This window comes from Numenius arquata, chromosome 16, assembly GCF_964106895.1.
Source record: "Numenius arquata chromosome 16, bNumArq3.hap1.1, whole genome shotgun sequence".
NCBI lineage: Eukaryota > Metazoa > Chordata > Aves > Charadriiformes > Scolopacidae > Numenius > Numenius arquata.
In genome coordinates, this window is record NC_133591.1 from 10,078,404 (window position 1) to 10,093,539 (window position 15,136).

General features: G+C 46.6%; 1 protein-coding gene across 1 annotated transcript in view; it reads left to right on the plus strand.

Annotated features, from left to right (window-relative positions):
* The window catches only part of FBRSL1 (fibrosin like 1), a 541,510-nt gene that overhangs the window by 478,589 nt on the left and 47,785 nt on the right, over positions 1-15,136 (plus strand). Inside the window, exon 8 of the mRNA XM_074159755.1 lies at positions 6,314-6,359. Within this exon, the coding sequence (XP_074015856.1) occupies positions 6,314-6,359 (46 nt within the window). The remainder of the gene's footprint in view (positions 1-6,313; positions 6,360-15,136) is intronic.

A 15,136-nucleotide genomic window follows, 5' to 3' on the forward strand; every position in this document is an offset into this window, starting at 1 on the left:
TTTGAGAAGAGAGGGAAGAGGAGTCAGCAAGCTTGTGCCCCGAGGCTGTGAGAGCAGACATGCTGGAGGTCAGGCATCCCGCTGCTTTCAGAGCAGTGGGTCACCCTTCGGCGCGGTGAGAGCCACATCTGTGCAATGAGCCGACAGACCCCGCAGCATATGCTTAAGAATTACAGTTGCTGCTTAATCTAAACTAGTTTGATCTATCCCAAAATGGTTGTAAAATGATGAGGAGCATGCTCTGGATTCAAAATGGTGTCATTTTAAGCTTATCACTGTTGCCAAAAGAGAAGGTCCAAAACAAAACCGTAATGTTGAACTTGTGGAGAAGCGATGGGCTTGGCTCCTCGTTGCTCTGCGCTGAGTGAATCAAACTGTGTGTACGGGATTTCCTTCGGTGCCTTCCAGTCACCACCCGCTTTGCATTGCTTTCCGTTTGCCATCATGTAAATTCAGTGTAATTCAACAGTGAATTGGGACCAGTGATCTCTGCTTCTAGGCTCTCTGTGGCCTAATTTAGTTCTCTGTTCCCAGACTTGTGCTGGCTTCTCAAAGGGGCTGTTGCAGAAAATAGTCATGGTTATATAAACTGCTGAGAGAAATAAGCGTTCTTGGAAGAAAAAGTGATGAAGAGAGGAGCGCGTTGGGAAAGGTCCTTTCCAAGACTATAGCAGTACTGAATATGCATGTGCTAAATGACGGCAAGGTGGGAGCCTGAACAAGTGTGGTGCTGTATGAAAGGACTCTCCAAGAAGCTTTTTGTTTCTAGTGGACCTTCTGTAGAGTGAACTTTCACGTGAAATACGGAAGACCCATCAGTACCTCCCAGAGATGGCCTTGAATCAAAATCGTCTGGCAGTATCTGGGGCATTTAAGGCATTGCCATTTCAATAAGTAGTTTCCTGTTCAGGGTGTTTGTGCTACATGTTTCACCAGGACATGTTATGGTGTAGCTAAAGGCACAACTGAAGTTTTAGGGTTGTTGCTAGAAAGCTGAAGATCTGACTGGCATTGATTCTTGCTTAGGGAATATTATTTACTATTAGTCCATATTTGCATTGGACATCAACAGCTAGAATTTCGTAAGTGATCATGACCATCAGCTGGAACCAGATTTCTCAGAACAACCTGGTCACCGTTCAAGTATCTAAATGGATTTTTGGAAATGCTCCACAGCCAGTAGCTCCAGTCCGGTTTGTGCCCGAAGGGCAGCTGCTGGGTGTTGAGCCCTCTCGAAGGCCCAGGCTGTAAATTCTGCATGGGGTTCTCGGAAGGGAGGGGGACAGGAGTGGCTTTGCTGTCAGGAGATAATTACTAAACGCAGTGTGGATTTGTGGAAGTCCAGTGTGTATCCTGTTCCCTCTTGCTTAATCCCTCGCACAGCTGGGTTGTGCTGCCGCAGCCAGCTGTGTACCAAAGCGCTGGATTTGCCTAGAAGGTGTCACAAAAAGGTAGTTAGTGTACTTCTTACTCCAGCTGTTGTTCCTCAAATGGTGCATGAGAGGACTGACTTGCAGGTCCAACTTTCCTTTTGTTTTCTTAATCGAGCTGTGATTTCCCTCCCAAAATAATCCTGGTTTTGAAAAGACCGTGGTTTCCCTTGAAACATCCCCTCACAGTGCAGGCAGTGTTACCTGTGGGTTGCTCCTGTATCCTGGAATGTGTTCAATACTTTCTTGGTCTTAAGGGTGAATTTTAGTTAAGTTTTGGTGTGCGTGTGTGTGATTTCTAGGCTCCTCTTGCACCTTTCCGTATGTATCAATTTCCATTTCCTATAGAAGAATCACAACCCAAACAATACTTTCCTGTTTTAGTTATCGTTCTCGTATTACTGAACGAAGGGGGCTGGTATGAATGACTTACAGAACTAGTAAAGCAGCACTGACGTGCTGAAATTCTCCGCTAGACAAGTGATCGAGTGGCATTGGAGTGGTAGCTAAAAGCAGGGGAAACAGATCAAAGGACAGAATGAAAATTGATCCAGAATTTTCAGGTAGTGTCCGTGCTTTATGCCGAAACTTTCTCTAAGTGAATCCAACACTTCTAGTTTGAAAATCTCCTGGAGAAGGGTTTTCTTGAGAGCTTTTTAGTGCTTGCTAAGTTCAGTAGCAGTGTGAAAACAGTCTCTCTTGAGTCTGGCTCTTGGCTCTTGAGAAGATAGGCAGCTCTCCAGAAATAAAATGTAAACTCTATTTTATTGTCTCCTTTTCCTTCTGCCTGCCATACTGGTCTCAAATTTGGAGGGAATGCTTGGCTTTTGCCTGTACAAAATGTGCCTACCAGGTCCCTGACACCATGGGGTCTTGCTCCTTGTGAACCAGAATTGCAGCCTTATTAGCAACTTCCCAACGTCTTGCAATCAGGCGCCTGAAGTATCAAGCTTGGATCTGGCATTGGGTGCTCAAGGAGACTGCCTGGAGATCCACAGAGCTTCTGTTGTTGGTGATAAGGAATGGTTTTATTCCCTGTTAGCCATTTTATAGGCTGCAGAGAAGGGGGGGGGGGGGGGAAGTAATTGCTGTGAGACCTGACATAGTTTATAATGTTGTCTCTGTCAGATGACGTTCTGTTATATATAATCATTAAATTATTCATCTGTAAGAGCTCTTGCACCTTTCAGCTGCCCTGGGTTAGTGGGAACCAGGATGAATGAGGCAAGGATTTTGTATGTCTCACTCTTCACCTTCAGAGGAGAGGGTGTGCTACATCTTTTGTAGTTACCACCTTACATTTTGAGGAGAAAGCTGCTTTTGCAAAGCTTTTAGTGCTGAAAATGGAATCAGTGGTTATCTGGGGAGGGGATGAAGAAGGGGAGGAAGGATGAGGCGCTGGAGCATCACTCCTCTACTTGCTCTTTGCAAAGCAGAAGAGGGTAGAAATGGTTGTTTTTTTCCTCTGGGGTGTATTCAGCTGGGTTTCAAACGGTCACAGAACTGGGTGGAGACATTTTGCCCTTTAGATCTGCTGTAGAAAAGAAAGAAAATCAAAATGGGGCAGAGAATTGCTAACTGTGTTGAATAGACCACAAAGGGGGACTGTAAGGCTTGGTGTGGATCTTAGCACGGCATCAAAGGGGGTGCTGGGTCTTAAAAGCTTCAGCAGCGTGAGACTACCTCAGAAACCGTGCTGCTCTCCAAAATCACTTGTGTGTGTGTCACTTAGGGACAGATGTTAGATGTGCTTAAGATGCAAAGGTTGTTTTGGGGAGTGAGGGTGGGACTTGCCAACCAGCAGCTTTTGTGAGAACGTGCCTGTGGTGGGCCCTGCTGTGGTGCTCCGGGGTGGTGAGATGAGCAGCACGTGTAGGAGGAAGGCTGGAGGCGTCCCTTCTCTGTTGGCTTGAGGCGGAGGACGTCTCTCTGCCATGTTCAGCAACAAAAAGGGATGTGGGGGACAGTGAAAGCCCAAAGGGGTGCACGGCGCTGCTCCAGCTGCCTCATCCCCGAGGTGGTGCTTGAGGTGGAGATGGGCAGGAGGCAGTGAAAGAGAGGAAAAGGAAATTTCTAGTTTAATTCTCTAATGAAAAAAAACTGTGATTTCCTGGGATGGCTTGAACCCATCCACATAAAGGACTCCAAACGTCTGGTTTTGCTCACAAGGGAAGAATTCCTTTTTTTTTTTAATCCCTTCTCAAACATATGCAAATGATTTGCTTGAAACAGCAGAAAATTTGGGAGGGGACTTGTTTTAGCAGATGCATTGGTTTGCTGGATTTTTTCACTCATTAGTGGGCTCCCTCCAACACATAGGTTTTATTGTATGCTTCCTTTAAAGGGTGACTGATGGAATTGAATGATGTATTCAGGCTCTTCCTCCCCCAGCTTCCCTCCTGCCTTTACAGCAGCTCGCAGCGTATCCTATAGCACAGGCATTCACTGTTTCAGAACGGTGCTCGTGCCAAAAACGGCTCAGATCTGGAGCTAGAAATCACCAGAAGTGAGAGCAAAAGTTACTGTAAACTCTAGGTGTGAAGGTTTGTGTGTGTAAACCGTGACTGTGATGTTGAAAACCCTGCTCTGCAAATGTTGACTCTGATTGCTGAAGGCGGTGCCACATACTGCTATCAGGAGACGGAGCCGTAATCCGTGTGGCTTTCTCTTAAAAGTGTATTTTCTTGCCTGACTTCCTTAAACATTGTTTTTCTATAGATCGGGCCTGTAGCACTGAGATCTTTAGCTCGTGATTAAACAGTGCCAATCTGTATTAAACCCTCGGTGCTGAATTACACAGAAGGGAATGAGCCGGTGGTTGCCATGAAGCGGCGAGGGCAGGACCCAGCTCTGCAGACCAGGCGAGGCTCGGAGCTTCTCCCGGCTGGGATACCCTGGGGAAGGGCAGCTCTCCCAGCCAGCGGGCTGCTCTCCCGGGCTGCACACCCCGGCCTCGGGAACCAGCACTTAGGGTTTGTGGCTCAGCTGCCGATTTACTGCTGGGGCTTCAGTGCAAGCCACGCCGAGGTTTCGTTGCCTATAAAATGGGGGAATCTTATTTATCCACCTGCCACGTGTCCGGGCGCTCTGAGGCTAGGGCCTGGCTTTGTGTGAGCTGTTGGCATGGGTGAGTTCCCCCAGCCTGCAGATGTGTTCTGCATCCGTGGGGACTTTGTGTTGGTTATAAGTGACAAATCTCTTAACAATGGGTTGTAAATTCAGAGTTGGCTGTCAAACGTTTTATGCACCACTGTTGTTGCTGCTGTGTGACGCTGTTACACTTTCTTTGCAAACCAGCCGAGGCAAAACCTTGTTTAATCCTGGTTCTTCCTCTCTTTAATCCATGCAGTGAAGGGATCGTGCAGGTAACTGATTTTTCCCTAAGATTTTAGGGTCCTTTTGCTGAGCTGTGTAACGATCATACATGCCACAGCTACACGTGCAGCTTTGTCGTGGACATGATTCAGAATTTCTTTCTTATGTGTCTCAGCCTCAACCTATTTTTCATGTTGTTTTCCCTCTCTTTTTTATGCATTTGCATTAAGTAAGACATTCAGTGCTTGCAGTGCCACTTTCCTTAGAAATAACATTAATAGATCACTCTTTCTTGCTTCTTACTATATCTCATGCGGATCTTCTTGCATTTTACTATTTGTTTTATTCCTTCTGAGTCGTCATTTAAAATATGTAACAATGTAATACAGTTCATAGTGCTCTTTATCATGCAAATCTCCCAAGGCACCTTAGAATAAAATCAATAAAATCAAAAAGAAAATCAACTTAGTTCAGCCATGTGTTGAATTAATTCATTGTTTTTAAAGCAGAACCGGGGGAGAAAGGCTTTTTTTCACTTCCAGTATCTTTTGCTCGTCAGCTTTGTACTTCACCCCATTTTATTCGTGCAGCCGTCAGTGCCAAAACGTTGATGATATTTTCAGCTATCTTGTAGATGGAAGTAATGTTGATCGTGCTCCCTGCTCCCAGACCAGCTTTGATTCTGTAGAGGCTACTTGCTATTTTATCAGATAGCGAGGAGGAAAAACTTATGCTGAAATAGGTTGACTGTTTGATATCAGTGGGGGAGGGAAGGAAGCCATCAAATTAACTCATAAAAGCTTTATTTACGATGAATGGACTTTTTTTTTTCCCTGTCTGTCATTATCATCTTGTCTGTAACCCAGTGACCCTGATTATCATGAAGCTGTTTACAAGGTTTAGGTTAATTGGATTTCTTTAACTATTTCCCAGAGCTGTGAGGAGCACAAATACACTGCCGTGGAGTTCAAACAGCATAGTGCAGCCCAGTTTGCAAGGAGACGGGCTTCTTCCAAGAGGAAGTCGTTTTATTTCATACTCAACTAAGTGCATAGCAGCATGTACCTGTCATTTGGCATAATATTTATTCTATAACACCCCCTTCCATACAGATGTGTTCAGCTGCAACTTGTGTTTCCAACACACAAATTACATTTTGCATGTTCAGCAAGAAATGAGCTTATTTTCAATGAGAGAGGCTTTGAAACGTTTTGGTTGGTGTTTTGTTTTTGTTTTTGTTTTTTTCTTCAGCTTGATAGCAGTTTCACTGGTTTTGTTTTTATATGAAGAATCATGGATAAAATAGCTGTGCATTGCATGGCTGCCTAAATAAACGAGACAGGAGGATGTAGTTGGGTGAGATCAGGACAGTCCTTGTATACGCTTTGCTTTCATCTTCTTAGGATGCATGCTTATTCTTTAATGGCACAACATTGCACCCTCCAGGTGCAATGTGTAATTGCAGGTCTACAGATAACCGACTTGTTTTATGAGCTGTGTTTTTGTGAGCAAGCCTTCCTAAATTCTCCTTCAGTATTACTCACCTGCTTTTTCTCTTTCTTTTTCAGGCTTCTGTAGGCTCTGAGAAGCTGTTCTCCCCTGCAGCAAATAAAGGTAAGTGATCTGGAGAAACGCTTTCCTTAGCAAGATATTTGAGTTGTGAATGCGTGTCGTGCAAATAACAGGACGTCGGTTTTGCCAGCGCCTTTAATTTTGCCACACACATTGTCATAAAGATCAGCTTTACAGGCTTGTGGTGATTAAGTTAAAATTTAGAGCTGTATTGTCTCGGTGTGGGGTGGGACTTCTTCCCTACCAGTCAGATTTGTAACAAATGTCTTAGGGAGAGGGATTACTGACAAAGGAGAAATCAGCCTTTACTGTAGGGGATATGCTTTTCCCTCTAATACAATCAAATCCTCATTTCTTTTAAACAAAGCAATATTTCGGTGTTATCTCTATTATCCTTACAAGGGCTTGCACATCCCTTTCCTGCCAGTGTGCACAGAGCATTTGTGTCTCTACCCCTCGGTTCTTCAAACCGTGGTGGAAGGTGCTTGGCGCGTTGCAGGGTTTCGGCTCGCAGCTCCCACTATTACTATTAATTGAGAGTTACCTGTGATACGCGCTGGGTGTTGCTAAGAGACTGCGACGGTTCAGATTGCCCTTGGGAGGTACAGTGACATGTCTCTAAATACACCAAGCCCTCTTTTGAGGGCTTGGTACAGACGTAAAACAGGGCTACTCTGGTTTCACGTATTCCCGAGGATATTCTTACTGGGATGGGTGTTGGGCAAAAATACTGAAGAAACAGCCTTGGAGGGCAAAGTGTGGTACGTGAGGGAAGGCATTGCGCTAGGCATGGCTCTGCTTTATCATGCGATGAGGCTGGTGGTGTGTCTTTGAAGGAATCGTCAGGATGTGTGGCTGTTCTGCAGCATTCCCAGCACAAAGCTACAGAATAAAATCAGTTCAGAGCAATAATGCATACTAGAGACATGCAAATACCCCAAAGAGGGGCGATAAGGCCCATTTATAAAAGGTGATGAAATAACCTTCTTGCATTATTTCAAGAGGGCCAAGAAAGGAATAATTTGCAGTTGTGTAGGAGTAGGTGCTGGCCACGGAAAGGAGTTTTGGTGGTTGTGTGCTCCATCACCTGGACCCAGGCCCGGTTTATAGCTGGGCTCTTTAGCAGCGGTAAGTATTAGGAATTCTTCTTTCCAAGCTTTGCAGGTTTTCAATTCCAAATGTGGAAACTGATGACAAGCCCATTATGTTATTACATTTGCAGATATTTTTACAAAAGTATGCAGCTTTATCTGGGGGAAGGAGGGAAGTTTAAACAAATGGTGAAGAGCATTCTCTCAGCCTTGGCTCGCTGATAAGGCAAAGCAGATTGCCCATACGGCACTGCTTCAGCAAAACAAAAATCTTGCCATCTTGCATAAATGGATGGCACAGAGATCTGCTGGAGAGGCTTCTGTTGAAGCGTTAGCAGCTTTGTTGGCTCCTCCTCGTGCTTGAAGCCTGAGATCCCCCATCCCTTCATATCACGGAGCAGCTCAGCAACACGAGTTTTCAAAATACCTCCCTATCAGGAAGTTAAATGTGTGACTGGCTGTGAATCCGCTGTCTTGAAGTCTGTGTTCACGGCTGTTTATATCCCTGTAACTGTTCCTGTTTGGTTTACTGTGGGTGTAGAGATTTCCAGCTTTGGGAAGGTTTGGGTTCAGATCCTGATTTTTTTGTCTTGGACTTCTCTTTTATCCTGGCCCTGTACCGGTGGAGCTTTGCTGAACGGCACGGGCTGTGATGGCGGGCAGGCTCTGCTGGGGGCTGCCTCAGCGTTTGGCACTTGCGTTGAGAGGTGAGAGAAGTTTGCCTCAGCGAGATTTTGTGCAGAAACCCAAACAGCACTAAATTCTACCCCTCGCCCTGTTATCACTCCCGCGCCACGAGAGCCAGATTTGTCTCTCGCACATGCAAATGAACGCCGCTCCGACAGGACGGGGCTCCGTGATGCCATATGGCCGGGAGAAAGTGACTTTCAAAGCGTTGTGCTGAAATTCCTTTTGTGAGATAAGAGCGTTGATTTAAGGCCTGTGTTCTCCAGGGCTGGAGCCGCGGTGGCTGCGCGGGGAGGGGATTAGCTCAATACGGTTTCCTGATGGGCACACGCGCGGCGCGGCACGTGCTTGGCCTCTCCCGTGGGCATTTGCACTATGCCCTGCTTTTCTAAACACTTGCGGCCTTTTTGGAGAGATATTAACTAGCAAATCTGCGGCACCCACGCTATAGCTTTTATTGAAGGTAACCAGGCTTTTAAAACACAATAAAGGGGATTCATTGTCTGGTGCAACTCCCCCTGTTCCCACAAACTTTCCCTGGGGATGTGTTTGGCCCATCGTATTTGTTTTATGCCATCCTGGTTGATCAGCTGCTTAGCAATGCAATTAAGTATTAGGATCGACGGGTTTCACTTATTTGAGTCTGGAACAGCTGTAAAACGTAACCTTTGACTGTATTTCACGGCTCCACAAAAGGCCTGAGGAGCAGCGTCTTTTGTCTGGGGCTCTCGGGGTGAGGTTTGTCTTACCCCCCCTCCCTGACGGGGCCGCAGCGGTGCTAGTGCTCCTTCTTTTGACACCAGTTCATCTGCAACAACAGATGCACGGTGGAGACGTCCACTTTGGGGACCGGTTGCTATTATGCAGTGGAGAGAGGTGTCGTGACCCGGGGTGACCTCGGTAGTCACAGCTGTGAAATAGGCTGAATGGGGCACTTTGAGCTTCCAGGAGAAGAGGAGATTAAATCCTCTGTGTAAGGAAATAATAATTAAAAATAAAAGCAGAGAATCCCTGATCTGCTCTGCTGACAGGTCTTTGTTTTCTGATGCAGAAAAGCATTTGTTTAGCCAACTTGTCGCTGCAGCACAGAGTTACAAGGGCATTTGCTGCCGGGGGCCGGGTGTTACATCCTCCTGGTGAATAAATCGATAAACAAATAATAAAGGTCTGTTTGCCCTCTCATGCAGCTCCTTTCTCACAGGAATCCCCCAGCCAGTCCTTTGCTTTTTCTGAAGGGTAAGTGCCGTGCAGGACAGGGGAGGTGTAAGAGAAGGACGGATCCGTCCCTCCATCCCCAAGCTGGGGATGCGGTAGAGGGAGGGAGGTAGAGGGAGACACTGTGACTGATGGGAGGGCAGATGCCTTGTTGGTCTGGGGAGGCAAGAGTGACATTCACCCCCGAGTCTCTGGAAGGACCTCTGCCCGCCTGCTCTGGTGATATTTTAAGTGTGTTGGGGGTGGGATAGTTTGTACTGTAAGGATGTGAGCGTTACGCTCCCGCTGCTGGCTCCCTCCTGCAGTGGCTTCTCTGGTGGGTCTGGCTGAAAGTGGTTGAGCCTTCTCCTGCCTCTCCTTGCTCCAGACCTGCTGTGTGCCAGGGAAAGCAGGAGAGGTGATGCCTTTTCTACCACAATAACCTTGCAGCTGCGGCCTGGGACACCTGCTGAGTCCCCAGTGTTTGAACCCAGGGCCACTGGTAGGGTTGGGGTGAAATGGGCATCTTAAAGTAGATGTTTCCCAAATGGCTTTAGCATTGGTCAAGGGCCCCGACAAGGAAAATCTCCATCGCAGAGTTAAGTGGAGGCTGGCCAGCAGCTATGGTGTCTCTGTTCGTAGCCCTGGGCAGGGTGTGCGTGTGGAGGGGAAGATGAAAGGGGTGTCGAGGAGCCCCCAGAGCATTTGCTGAGAAGCCCATGGAGGAGCCAGACCTGCACAGCCACATCTGCCCTGTGGCCCCAGGGGACACTGTGCAGCAGTGGAGGGACAAGGGCTTTGAAGTTTGTTGAAACCGAGTACATTGCTACTGTCTTTGGGTCAAAATCAAGCTGGACATGGAGGGAGCGGTGTAATCCATCTGTCTGGTGGCACTGGCCAGGATCCAGCTCTGCCCTGGGCTCGTCGGGGGCTCACTGAGCTCCATGCCTCGATTTCCCCCCTCCTGCAAAATGAAGACTAATGCTTGTCAGCCAAGTGTGCTGAGAGACTTAATTAATGAATGTTTATCAAGCGATTTATCAAGAGATCCTTTTAATGAGAGATTCCATAAGCAGTGCAAGGCTTCATTTTCATGGCAGTAATAAATGACAGTGAAAATAAGACTTATCCTTCCCCCGCATATGTACCCCCCAGGAAAAAAAGATTGCTTACCCTCCGCTCTCACTTCTCCCTGGGTTTCTAGGCGGAGGGCTTTGAAGTGCTATCTTTCATCATGAACTGTACACATCCTCAAAGCTCTAAAGCTCACAGCCTGTGTCTTATCCCTCTGACAAGAGGGAGGCAAGCTTTCTCAGTGTGCAGGTCGTAATTGTCAGCCATGGGATGTGCCGCAGCCACCCGCCCCAGCGGGCTAATGCAGCTTATGGTTCTTTGAAGTTCCCTCCCTTTATTTTCTGTCCTCTTGACCACAAAACTGTGCCTTGGGCCAGCAAGAGAGATTTCTTGTTCAGAGACGACACTGAGCTCTGACAAGCACATCTGAACCGGAGAAGAACCCTTGTTCCTCTGAGATCACTGCTCCATAATGTTGTTGCCTTAAGGGGACTGTCTTTCCTTTTTCTCTCTGCTTCTTCTCTTCCTTTTTTTTTTTTTTTTTAATTCAGCACTAAACTGTCACACTAAATCATTTTTAAAGCTGGAACTACAAAACCTCCAGTGTAGGACGCGCTGTTAAAAACTGATGGTTATTACTGTGTGATGGGGTGAGAGGGGAAAGGAGGGGCAGGGACGGGATGGGAGGCAGGGCAGGGCAGCTCTCTGAGAGGAACCTGAGAGTGCCCAGGGAAGCAGAAAACAACCTGAATGCAGCTGAGCTCAAAATAATGTGTGTGGTGCGGGTTTGCAGCAGCACAGCTTAATGATTGCTCAGCATTGGCAGGGGAATTGAGAGCCCAGTGTCTCCTGTGCTCACCGTGCCACTTGCCTGCTTTGCTCTGCCTCTGGCCCTGGCCCCTGGCCCTCTCCAGTTGGCAGGGATGGAGATGCTCTGTCTGGGCTGGGACAGCATCTCCTGTAACCAAGTCCGCCTCTACTTCAGGGCCTCCACCTTACTGTGCTGAGAGGTAGAGCTTTCCATCATAGGAAAGGTCTGCATGGACACAGGGCAAACAACTCTCACAGCACCCGCTCAGGCAATTGCTGTGTTGTACATGAATGGAGGTCAGGAGCTATATAAATTTTTCCAGTTCCCTGTGTGGGGACCACAGCAGGGTCTGAGATGCAGGAGAAGCAGAGATGCCTCCTGTCTCTTGATCTCGGTTTTATCCCCACGTTCTGGTTATGTTTTGATGAGGTCACCATCTTGTGTGTGATTAGACCTGTACAGTCAGTGAACTTGAGAGGGATGATAATTTACAGCTGATCTGGTACAAGAGTCCACCGTAATTACAGGCATGCAAAAACTTCCACAGCAGCATCTGTAATAATAAATAAGTAATGCACTTATTTAGATAGCAACCACATTGCTGTGATTTATACAGTGCTCAGGATGCTCTGCAGCTGTTCTACTCCCCATGTTGCATCTCTTGTGATTTTATCACAACCTTACAATATTCTGTGTTTTTCATGAAGCCCAGGCCCTCAGAGGATTGTACAAGAACATAAGCTTTAATTTCATTTTTTTAAGCAAGAATTTAATCTTCCTGGCCACAGAGCAAAGCCTGGAATTCTGATTCTTCTGTGCTTCAGAGCCAGCAGGTAGATGAAAATGAGCCCAAATACTTTGTTTTTAACCTCACTTTAAAGATGGTTTGTGATTTGTAAATGCTTGGGGGGTTGGCAATACCAGATATCCCGAACTACTGCAAAATCCAGTGTGTAAGCCCCTCCAGCATCCTCTCTTGGAAAAGTTCTATCTAATTTTGTCACTGCCTGGATGAGCACATTAGCTTTCTTGCATATGCATATGTATAATTGCACAGTGGCCTGGGAAGGAGAACTTTGATTTTCAGACAATATGGGTAACCAAGATAATCACCCAAGTCACAGCCAGTTAGCCACATTTCAAAACAAAACCAAACAGAAAATAGTGCAGTTAAGTGCAGTCTTTCAGTCTTCTTGCCATTTTCTAATTTTGCAGGCTCTGGAAATCTCTCGCCTTTGTCTTCCCTGTTAGCTATGTTACATGTATTTTATAGTAGTTCAGGATATAACCATCCCTACCCATAGGAGCTGTCTGTGAAAATATGATGGACAGGTCGGAGAGACCATCCACCTTAACCACACTGTCCGGTCAACTTCGTAAAACTCAGGCTGCAAAAGTGGATAATTTATGAACTTCCACACAAATTGAGTGATGTATGCCTCCCAAAGCTAGAGCTGCCTCGTGTGAGCGGGCAGGTTTCGCGGTTTGCAAAGCTATCTCCGGGTTTGCCTCCTTCGAGGGAGCCAGCATAGAGCTTTCTTTGTAGCTTCAGGCTGTAGCCCAGAGAGTTGAAAAGTTGAATTATAAACATTTCCAGGCCTTCTGGTTGGTATCTTGTGTTTTGTTTTGTTATTTTAAGGATGTGGGGTATGTTGCTGCATTCCTGCCAGTGGGATTAGAATGAATAGAAGCAATACTGTAGGAGATAAAATGTGTTTAATTATTTATTTGAGAATTACAGAGTGAAATTGCTTTTTGATTTAAAGCATCCAAGTCATGGATATGTTTTTGGAGTAGAGAGAGGCACGCAGAAACGTATATATGCACAATTACCTAGGGTAATGTAAGAAGTCTCTTTGCTCAACTGCCCTTCCTCCGCAGAATTTGTTCATTTCCTTAAAGATTTTAAATTTCAAATGCGGCTTTGTTAAGTATCATGGAAAGCTAACTGCATGCTGTGCCTTGCCCACCAAAACGTAAATAAAATAAATAAAGTCTTCGTTGTATAAATGTTATGAAGTGGGTGGTTTATTTTCTTTAATTATACTTTTTATTTAAAATAAACTATAAAAGCAAAATAATATATATCCTGAATGGGCCAGCACAAACTCACATTGATTGAGTAGGCACATTCTAGCTTTCCTCCGTTCATGTGAAAATAGATAAAAGGACCATCAAACTGTAAATCGGGAAAAAAAAGAAAAAAAAAGAAATTCCTTCTAAATGCCTAGACTTTTAAAGGATGTTTGAAAGATACCATCTTTTTACTCCTTGTTTATCGTTTGCTTATCTGTTTTCTTGAGCAGCAAAGGCCAAGCTGGTGAGTCTCGGTGCTGTTTCCAGCTGCTGTCCCTGGCTGCAGGAAGCTGGTGCAGGTTGTAGCTCAGCACCAGAAGGATGCTGTAGGGCGGTAATGTTAAGAGCAGCTGTTGCAACCCCCACAAAGCTGTCGGGTCTTCTCGATTCTGCTTTTAAAATACCTCAGAGACATGTTTTATTCATGTAAGATTTCGTAAAGCTTCAGTTTCCTAGAAAATTAAACGCTGGGTATAAGCCTGATAGTCTCTTTGTAGGGGCTAGCTCTGCGGTGCGGGGCTAAGGGAGGTGTCTGGACCTCTAGTACGGGTCTGACCACACTGCGGCCACCATGTCCCCATTTAAATCAGGGCTGCTCCTCACAGAGGACAGTCCTCCTTCACCGCAGCCCCCCCTTTTTTGAAGCTCCGATGCTCCTTTCCGTGCAGCTCCCCAGCCCCCGCGCTGTGTTTCTGTTTCGGTGCAGCTGTTTGGCAGGTTCGGGATGGGCGTCTGTCCTGGGCTGTGTAACAGCCCCTTAGGGACCCCTGCGGTCGGGGTAACCCCGTGCCCGACACAGGTCACCCGCATAAAACAGGGCAGCCTGCGTACAGACAAGTCATTTGGCTAAACAGTGGGGGGTAAGGAGAGTGGTGCAGGGGGGAGCTGGATCTGACCCCGGGTCCGCTGGTGTTTCCTTCTGGGCAATCAATGGGAGTGATCAATGAGACCAGAGCGTGCTGTTTAATTGCAAATGGATCTGGTTACTCTTTTGTGTGCAGCGCTGGTGGGGTCTGTAAGTCCCAGCGAGGCCCCAGCCTCCAGCAGCGGAGACTTCAGGAGAAGAGGACGCTGTCAGCATCTCACGGCTTCTCCCTCTCCTCTCCCTGTACCCCAGGGACCGAAACTTCCTCCCAGGTCAGGGACCTGCCTGCTGAGCAGGACCCTGCTGTCCCAATCAGCCTGTGTGGTGCTGAAACATGCTATGTTTCTTTATTTTTATTTTTATTTTTTATATTAGTTTCATTTGAAATGGCTGTTGTAAGTGATGTAGCTCTCTGGTCCTGTCCCATGGGAGGGGGGAGGCTGGGTTCGGGGCTTGCTTTCAGCCCACAGCATTCCTGCCATTTTCTCCTCTAATTCCTGTGCACGGGTGTGCTCGCCACTTCTCTCACCTCCGTGCTTCGCTGCCCATCCTTCCTGCTAACAAGGGCTGAACACAGTTCCCCATGGAGCCTGTTAATGTTGCTGCCGAGCTGCCCAGGGACCCGCAGCGTGAGGCTTTTCCTCTTGTCTCTGCTGCTCCGTGCGCTCGGCCCCACTCCTGGGCTGAGCTCAGCCAGGTGAAGCCATACTGACTCCATTGACTTCACTGGAGTTATTTGGGTTTACACCAATGTACAAGAGAGCGGGAGTTGGCATAGCGTTTGTGTTTGCGTGTCTGTGTTTCTGAAAAGGATGCTTGTTCTAGTTTGTTGGGTTTTTCTCCAAACAGTAAATATTTTCTTGTAAATCGCTGGGACAGAAAAGTGACTGCCGTGCTTTTAGTTCATTTATTTGCTTTAAATTGGTGGCAAAGTCTTACAGGAGGTAATAGGAAATTAAAAGCTTTCTATATTTTTTTTAACCATCCTGCAAAATTTATTGCAGAATTATATCCCCGCTAT